At 39.7% G+C, this 9955-nt stretch overlaps 1 protein-coding gene across 1 annotated transcript in view; it reads left to right on the forward strand.

Moving 5' to 3' along the window:
* The window catches only part of PEX7 (peroxisomal biogenesis factor 7), a 73071-nt gene extending 65749 nt beyond the window's left edge, over positions 1 to 7322 (forward strand). Inside the window, exon 10 of the mRNA XM_028509744.2 lies at positions 6335 to 7322. Within this exon, the coding sequence (XP_028365545.1) occupies positions 6335 to 6403 (69 nt within the window). The 3' untranslated portion in view covers positions 6404 to 7322. The remainder of the gene's footprint in view (positions 1 to 6334) is intronic.
* Positions 7323 to 9955: the final 2633 nt, after the last annotated feature.

The following is a 9955-nucleotide window of genomic DNA, read 5'->3' on the forward strand; positions in this document are numbered from 1 at the left end:
AGAATTGTTACCCTGTTGAGGCAAATAAGCTGAATCCCTGTGTGTGCCCATGTTCAAGGATAATTTTCAAAATGGCTGTCGTGATTCATGCAATTATAGCATTAACATGTGTCAAAGATTTCATGTAACTCATGAAGGGGCGTTCATGAAAGATTTTACAACTAGCTCAAAGGAACCAAAGAACAAACCCATGCAAGCAGTCACTGAATGCTGAAGTGAATTTAGAAATAGGCACAAAACTAGTCAACATCCACAGGGCGATAAAATGTAATGTTGGAATCATCTCTTGGGGAGCAAGGGAGCCATCAGCTGCATCTTCACATAGGACGACATTCATTTGCAACTTTAATGGATGAGAATCATTTGATTACTATCAGTTTTCTATAGCTTTCAGAGCTGTAAAATAATCCAGGCAAAGATAGTGAAAGGCAGAGACCCCTATAGAATCAGGTAACCCTGTGAGGCCCCAGGACAATGCCGGCATTCCACTGAAAGAACACCTCACAATCTTTTTCGCTGATTGCAATCTTTTACAGTTTTTCCTGACAGCAAGGTAATGGGCAAAGAAGTGAGTCCTTCTGTAGGAGACTGAACCTGAGAAAGAGGATCTCCAGTAGATGAGAAAGGAGATATCCTATTATCACTATCCTGAGTCTGGCCTTGAAGGAGTCTTCATGGCCAGGAGTGTATTCCTGGGCATGGGAGGGAAAGGTGGCTTTTGTCTCGAAGAAGCAGGATGGGAGCTAAGGATGATTTCTTTCTCGGTGTGACAAGCTAAAGAATGAGTGGGTCTAGCCTCTAAAGCAGATTATTTATTTTCATGTCATTTAATTATTTTTTGGCCTTTTTGTTAACCCTTATTTTTAGCAAAATCTTTTTTTTTTAATGCCTTTCGGGCTGGCCTCAGACATGTGGAGGGGGACACGAAGAAGAGCCCTGTGTTCACTGTCAGTCGTAGGAGGAAGAGGGAAGCAGTGCCTCCGGAGGCCAGAGGGTGGTGGTAGTGGAGGGCGTCCCCATGTATGAAACAAGGGTAAATTAATACATTCTTTGTGTCCCATGGTATAAACACTTAAAACTTCAGGATAGAATCCTAATGCAGGATGAGGCAAATAAGGAAAGTCGGTTTGCCTTTCATGAGGCGCTGTTATTAGGGGACAGAACCAACAGCTTTAGGTTCTGGTTCCAGGGCTGTTACTCTAGTGTGAACAGGAGAAAAAGCAAATCTCTGAGGTCTTACTCTATAAAATACGTTCTATGAGCTAATGTTCATGGAGGCGTTGTTATGTGATAGGAAGACCTAGCCCGTGCCCTCCAAGAGCTGCAGCACACGTGCCCGTGAATGAGTACAGCTGAGGAGGAGGGGCGGGAGAAGAAAGGTGGTTCAGCGAGGGGTGCAGGGAAAGGACAGGAGCTCAGAGGCATGAACTAGGTGCTCGAGTGCGAGCCTGGTGCAATGAGAAACAAAGAAATGGGTAGCAACCAAATATTGAAGTGTCTGATTTGTAATGTGTAAATTACCAGAGGCGGGAGTGGGGAGTGTAGAGAGAGGGTGAAGTGGGTAAGGGAGTCAAATCTATAGGAAAGAAAGGCAACTACACGTCAGGTGGGAAGCACACAGGGAATGCTGATGTCAAAATGTAATGTTATACACCTGAAATTTATATAACATTAACCAACGTTACCTCAGTAAATTTAGTTTTAAAAAGTTTTAACTAAATGATCTCTATCCTTCTATCCTTCTATCTAGGTTGGATTCTGATCTAAAATGTTACTGGTGAATGATAAGGGTTAATATATTGTGATTAATTTGAGCCTTATATTCACAATTAGCTCGACCAAGACCGCAGGCTCCCTTTGTATAACTTTAGGGCTTTGTAGCCATGACAAGGCGGAAAACAGAGTGCAAATACCTTGCTCAAAATCACTTTCTTGCTACTCCATCCTTCATGTTACTACCTGTATGTTTTTTCTTTTTTTATTTCAAATGTATAACAGTAAATGTAATAGAATAATGGACTCACATTACTTAGCTTCAACAGTTATCAAATTTCTTGTTTTATTTATTCTTCTACTCACTTCCCACCCTTCATTCAGTTATTGTTATTGTCATTACTGTTCCTACTATTCCTAGGTAAAATTTACATACATTGGAAGGTACAAATCTTAGATATATATTTCGACAGATAAGCCTGAGTAATCTATATCCTATCGCAACACGAAACATTTGCATCTCCCTCCAGAATTCCCTTTCAGCCCTTCCCAGTCTTTCCCCTTCCCCACACCACCTCCAGCTGGAATCAATCAATCTCTTTCTCCTCATTTTTTTTTTTACCTTAGATTAGTTTTTGCCTGTTTTAGAACTTATATAATGGAATGTCTATATGTATTCTTTTGTTTCTGGCTTCTTGAACTCAGCTCCTTATCTGAGATTCATCCATGTTATTGAGCTTATCAGCAGTTCCCTTTGTCGTATTGCTCAGCAGCATTCCGTTGTATGAATTTATTACAATTCATTATCCACTCTTGTCGAGGGGCATTTTGGTTGTGTTTTGTGCCATTGTCAGCCATTGAATAGTAATGTCATCAGCTAGAAATGCCTGGGGGCACTTACCTGGTTCCGGTTTCTAAACCAGTGTTATGATTCCTGGGTGAAGGCCCAATTTGCTTGTAGGCTGTGTGGGAAGTGACTGAACGCTGATGGAAAGCTGAGTAGGCGGCACTGTTCTCTCTCGGCCCCTCCCCTATGTACTGTGCCACAAGTAGCAATGTCGGTAGCCCCGCCCTGGCAAATACCTAAGGCTCCACCCCTTACTATGTAAGAGGTGCGCTAAGATTAAAAAAAAAAAAGCCCAAATGAAAGAACTGATCAAAGTTCCAGAAAAAATACAACTAAGTGATGAAGAGATAGCCAACCTATCAGATGCAGAGGTCAAAACACTGGTAATCAGGATACCCACAGAATTGATTAAGGTCACAAAATAGAGGAAAGAGTGAAGGCTATGAAAAGTGAAATAAAGGAAAATGCACAGGGAACCAACAATGATGGGAAGGAAACTGGGACTCAAATCAGTGGTTTGGACCAGAAGGAAGAAATAACATTCAACCAGAACAGAATGAAGAAACAAGAGTTCAAAAAATGAGAGGCTTAGGAACTTCGAGGACAACTTTAAATATTCCAGCATCTGAATCATAGGGGTGCCAGGAGAAGAGGAAGAACAAGAAATTGAAAACTTATTTGAACAAATAATGAAGGAGAACTTCCCCAGTCTGGCAAAGGAAACAGACTTCCAGGAAGTCCAGGAAGCTTAGAATCCCAAAGAAGTTGGACCCAAGGAAGTACACACCAAGGCACATCATCATTACATTACCCAAGATTAAAGATAAGGAGAGAACTTTAAAAGCAGCAAGAGAAAAGGAGATAGTTACCTACAAAGGACTGTCCAACTAGAAGACTATCAGCTGATTTCTCAAAAGAAATCTTACAGGCAAGAAGGGGCTGGAAAGAAGTATACCAATTCATGAAAGGCAAGGACCTACATCAAAGATTACTCTATCCAGCAAAGTTATGATTTAGAATGGAAGGGCAGATAAAGTGCTTCCCAGATAAGGTAAAGTTAAAGGAGTTCAGCATCACCAAGCCCTTATTATAGGGAATGTTAAAGAGACTTGTCTAAGAAAAAGAACAAGATCAAAACTATGAACAGTAAAATAACAACAAAATCACAACTATTAAAGACTGAACCTAAAAAACAACAACAACAACAACCTGAGCAAACAACTAGAACAGGAACAGAATCACAGAAATGGAGATCACATGAAGGGTTATCAGCGGGAGAGAGGGGAGAATGGGGGAAAAGGTACAGGGAATAAGAAGCATAAGTGGTAGGTACAAAATGGACGGGGGGTGGGGGTTAAGAGTACTATAGGAAATAGGGAAACCAAAGAACTTACATGTACGGACCATGGACATGAACTAAGGGGGGGATATGTGTGTGGGAGTGGGTGGAGGGACATAAAGGAAAGGGGGTGGAAATGGGGCAACTGTAATAGCATAATCAATAAAATATATTAAACATAAATAAAGAAATAAACCAGTGTTATGACTGACCGAACCTTGTGGTTTTTCATTATCATCACAATATGCTCGTCAGCAATAAACATTAGGAAGCTTTAAAGAAAAAGGAGTTTATTACTTATAGGACCTAGAATGGACAAGCACTTCAGGGCTTACACGGATCTATTGTGTGGCTGGCAGTGTGTGTATCTGAGATAGCCTTTCTGAAGCAGATGCCTCTCTGCAGTATATGCCTTCTCAATCAAAGCTCACCAGGCACTTGGCATTACACAAAGAAAAGCTAACTGTCAGGGCTTGCACTGCAGGACGCCTCTGATTTTATGCTATTGTGAATGAAGTTGCTATGAACTTTCTTGTATGAATTGTTTCATAAACATGTTTCCATTTCTGTTGGATAAGCCTTTGGGAGTGAGATTACTGGGTCTAAGGATAGGAATATATTTAGCCTTAAAAGAAAACAGCCAGTTTTCCAAAGTGGTTGTACCAGCAGCGTGCGAGTGGTGCAGCTGCTCTGCATCCCTGCTCACGTTTGACACTGTCTATCTGTAATTTTAGCTATTCTCGTGAGTATGTAGTGGTATCTCGTTGTGGCTTTTATTTGCACTTCCCTGATGTCTAATGATGTTGAACATTTTTTCATGTGCTTAGTGGCCATTCATGTATTAGAGTTTGTCTGTTAACAAAGTCTTTTGCCCATTTCTAATTGGGTTGTCCTTTGGTTATTGGGTCATAGTAGTTCCTCATATAGTCTAAATACAAGCTCTTTGTCAGAGGTTGTGAATGTTTGCTCCCACTCTGTGGCCTGCCTGTTTTCTTTAAGTAGTGTCTTTTGATGAGCGAGAGTTTTTTCACTTTTTATTGAGTCTAAGTTATCAACATTTTTGATTATCAATTTCTGTGTCCTGACTATGAAATTTTTACTTATCTTCGGATTGAGGATATATTCTGTTTTATTTTTTCTAAAAGCTTTGTACCTTTAGCTTATATATTTAGGACTATAGACCATCCACCTCAAATTAATTTTTGTTTATGGTGTGAAGTTCGAGTTGAAGTTCGTTTTTTTTTTTCATATGGATATCCAGTTCTTGCACCATTTGTTGAAAAGACTTATCCCCCTATTGAGTGGTTTTTGTGCATCTGTTGAAAAGCAGTTGTCTAACTGTGGGGTTTATTCCTGAATTCTCTTTCTTTCCTTTGAGCTACTTGTGTACCCTTATATCAAAACTGCACTGTCTTGATTACTGTAGCAAATCTTAAGGTGGGTGGTATAAATGCTACAACTTTCTTGTTATTTTTCAATATTCTTTTGGTTGTTCTAGGTCCTCTGCATTTCTGTATAAACTTGAAAAGCCACCTTGTTCATTTTTATGAAAAAGCCTACTAGAATTATGAATTATAAATTTGGGGGGAGAATTAAATTCTTAACAAAGTTGAACCCGTGAACATGGTATATATATTTCCTCACTTATTTAGGCCTTTATTTTTTCTCAGCAATGGTTTAGCTGTTAGTGTGGATACTTTGCATGTCTTTTGTTAAATATGTTGTTAAGTATTTTTTATTTGGTGTTATTATACATAGATTTAAAATTTTTTATTAGAATTTTTTTCTAGGTAGTGTGTAGAAATACAATTGATTTTATATATTAATCATACCCTGAGACATTACACTTACCAAGTTTTTAACTCACAGTTCCTGAGCACCAATGACTTTTCTCCCTTTACGTTTTAATGTGGCTTTTTAGACTTGAATGTCCTTGCCTCTCATGTCTGCCCCAAAAGAGGGCCGGTGCGAACACCTCAGCATTTGTGAAATCTTCTTACTTCCCAGTTGGATTCAAAAAGTTCCTCCTAGGACAGTCTCTATTAGCACATTTTTCACTGAATGAATGAGCCATTCTTTGAAGTCAAGAGCTGTACTTTATCTCCATGCCATCCCCACAATTCCTAGCACAGTGCCTTTGTTCACAGTTGAGGAGTACATCTTTCCAACATTTATCTCGGGAGGGATGAGAAGTTATGTAGCCCTGGGGTGGGGAGAGGGGAGGGGGAAATCCTTACAGGCATCTTTAGCCAATTGGAAATAGTCCCTGAAATGTGTTTTAGAAAAGGAAAATAGACTTTCTATCAAAAACATACCCTGTGTTCTTCCTTTTTAAAGATAGGTTTACTAGTGCATGATCCGCTACACTCTAAATGACTTAGGCTCTTGCTGTCAGTATTTAATTTCTGTAAATTGTGTCCCTTCTTGTTTTCTAGGTGGCTGACTGTGCTTGGGACGAAACGATAAAGATCTATGATCCTCTTTGTCTTACCGTGCCCGCTTGAGACGTACTATGAGACGTCTACCCTGGTCAGAAACTGAGGATCTTGGCTGAAGAACTGCTTACCAGGAAATAAACTGACTGTTGATGACATAGTCATTATTATGCCTTCACATGCTGTTCAGATTTCATATTTTAAAACTTGACCCTGAACCAGTTTTGAGGCAGCTGATCAAGACTGGCTCACCATTTAAGCCTCATACATAAGCCATATTTCTTAAAATTCTAAGGAATAATTGATGTTATAGTATATCTTATAGAATCCATGAAAATATAACCTCTCTGTTATAAAATGAATGAAAATATGGGAGATCCATAGATTATTTGACATATTTTCTTTTTAATTTGTCTTTTTTGATGTAAAATATAATTGCTGCTGTTGATAAAAATTAGAATAAACTGCATCTCTTGATCGTCTGTCATTTTATGACATCCCCAGCAAGATTGCTTTTTCTAATGTGGTGTCTATATGAATACAACACTAGATGTCATGTAGATGTAGCTTTGATTCAGTAACAGGGCTCTAATACAGACTTACCTTGTTTAACAGTTATTTACTGTGCATCTGCTACGTGTTTGACGCATAGACTGAATGGCTCGCTCAGGGACTGGCGCTGTGCTTTAAAAACATGGAATGTTATCAGTTGAACTTACTTTTTCTTTCTTTAGTTATTCAAATCTTTTCAGGTGTTATAGCATGACCCTGTATTTCTCTCTTCCTCCTTCCCTTCTATCAGGTGTTTACAACAACAACAGGAAAAAAAACTGGATACTTCTCAGAATGTCTTAGGGTTCTAAGGGTTCTAAGCCGTGGGCCCTAAAGAATGCCATCCACCTTTTCACTGGCTCCCCGTGTCTCCTTGAAAAATCTCTAGGTGTGGATGACCTGTAAAACAGTAGGTTAAAAGGGAAAAATTAGTAAAGCAACTAGCTTTGCATAACATTTATGTTTTTATATAATATTAAAGTAAAATGTTATAAATGGCAAAATTATCATTAAATTTTTAACAAGTTATTGAGAATGTTTCAAGAGCAAAATATATTGTAGTAATCAGAACAAAAATAAACTATATGTATATTGTCTGATTTACATATTTCTTTGTTCACTTGTTCCAGAAAAAAATTAGGACCACTTATAAAAATACACATACACACCAAAACAAAACAAAACAAAAAAAAACAAGACCACATAAAAATAGAACAAAAGGAGCCAAAGTGGAGCCAGCAGCAGGGCTTGCACATACGTACCTCAGAATCCTAGAAAGTTGCTGCTGGAAGCATCAGTAGGAAGCCTGGTCGAGAACAGAACTCAATCCCGAAGGCCTGAAGGCAAAACTTTGTCCTAGTCCTTGGCTGGGCCGTAGCATCATGCCTGGTGCATGGAAGGTACTCAATAAATATTTGTTAAGTGAATGAATGGACTCAGGGAAAGTACAGTTCTTCTTAGTGCTAAGATAAATCAATACTAATTGTTTTCGAGAAGCCTCGTAAACAGGACCCTCCTTAACGTAAATACACTGTAAGGAATAAGGAGCTCAAACCCATCCTTCCAGCTGTCATGATGATGAGATTCATAGAGCTGTTTCTTGTTGCTTCCCTCTGCAAGAACTACTGGCATCACACCAAGTCAGCTCAATAAAAGCAGGTTCACACTGGGCGTTCTCTGTATCAGCAGAATTTATAATGGACCTGTAGAAATACCTAACCCAGATCATACTTATAACTAATTGAAATTACTTATTTTCCTTTTAGAATGCAAGGGATTTTATGAAAACAAGCTACCATGTATCTTTAGAGACAAATATTTGTGATTTAGAAACTAATGTCTTGATTTATGCCCCTCCCCCTCTATTTTGGAGATGTCAGAGATGTTTAGAATACTAACTTTATAATACTTAAGTTCTTGGAGTCCGTCAATATACTCGAGAGTGGGTGAACATTTATCCAGTGGGTTCCCTGGAGATTGGAAAAACTAGATTGGAACACTAGAAGGAAAGGAGCTGGATTCTCTCCTGAAAGAGAATGGGCAAGATTTTTGAATTCTTGGTAGTTCACAAGCCAAGCAGCCTGTGAATTTTAAGAGGAAAAGAGTCATTCCTTCCAGGCTGGGAAAGTGCATCTGTCTTGTGCTACTGAGCTCTTACCTTTCCCCCTGTCTGCCTCCCCAAGCTCCTCCTGCTCCTGCAGTAACTGCACAGCACAACAGAGTGAGTGAGGGAAAAGGGAACACAGGTCACTGATCACCTTCTGTGATCTGGGTGCTATGTGAGATGCTTTCTATATGTTATTCCTTCTAATCTTTATAATGGTCCTGCAAGGATGCCCTCCTACTTTTCCAAACAAGGAAACAAAGGCTCTCAAGAGTCTTAATACCCAGGAAGTGTGGAGCTAGAATTTGAAACCTCCTATGACTGGATCCAAACCCTTGGTCCTGCCACATGGCCTCCTTGCCCTCAGAATAACAGAGATCGTTCCACTGAGAAATAGTACAGACACGGAACTCTGGTGACCAGATCCTGATCATTCCTGAGAAAACTGACAAAACTGAGTTTCTAAGTCTAAAGAGCTATGAAGCTGACTCTGGGTCTGGAATGACTTCCCCACCCAACGTCTGTCACCTTTGGCACTTTTTAACTGCATATCTTTGCTATGATTTGGCTCTTCCAAAAATGAACTCATTAACTTCTTACTTAACATGTCTCTTCTTGTATGAGGTAATCTACTTAAATGTTTTTCACTTCCATGTATTATTACTTCCAAATCTGCATCTCCTACTTTCTCCACCTGAGTCTCCCACAAGCCTTTGCACTCATGTTCTAACCAAACTCATCTTGTCCGCTAAACCAACTTCTCCTGCACGTGTTTGTTCTTTTGTTGCCACTACTGTCCACCAGGGCACTCCAGCTGAAGACCTGAATGCCATCTTTGTTCCTTCTCTTTTTCCCACTTCACTCCAAGACACATCAAATAGACCACTAAGCTCTGCCCTTTTTGCTCCCTAAATACTTCTCCATTCGCCTCTTCTCCTCCATCCCACCACGACTGCCCCCACTTCAGGCCACCATGAGCTTTTCTCTAGACGATCACAACAACTTCCTAAGTGACACATCTGTTTCTTGTTCTGACCCTGGGGAGCCATCCTCTGCAACACAGCTGCGGGAGACCCATCTAAAATGCAATCTGATTACATCGATTTCAGTGTCAAACCTTTCTCTGTGTCTAGGATTGCCTACAAGAAAAAGTTCAAGCTCAGTAAGCAGATGTCCAAGGTCTTCTTCTCTCCCCACATCGTCACACACTTCATGCCCTAGCAACACTAGGGTTAAACTCACAAACTCCCTGTTAAATGATGCACATTTTCATGTCTCTCTTTGCTTAAATTAGTCCATGTGCCTGGACTGTCCTGCGCCTGGCTTGGCAAATCCTTACCCATTGTTTGAAAGTCATGTGAAATGACTAAAGGAAAATGTTGACAACATACAAAAATTAAAATAGTCAAATACGCCATTAGCAAAGCTAAAAGAAGATGTATTGGAAGGATATGTTTGCAGCATAT

This window comes from Phyllostomus discolor, chromosome 4 (assembly GCF_004126475.2).
Source record: "Phyllostomus discolor isolate MPI-MPIP mPhyDis1 chromosome 4, mPhyDis1.pri.v3, whole genome shotgun sequence".
Lineage (NCBI taxonomy): Eukaryota > Metazoa > Chordata > Mammalia > Chiroptera > Phyllostomidae > Phyllostomus > Phyllostomus discolor.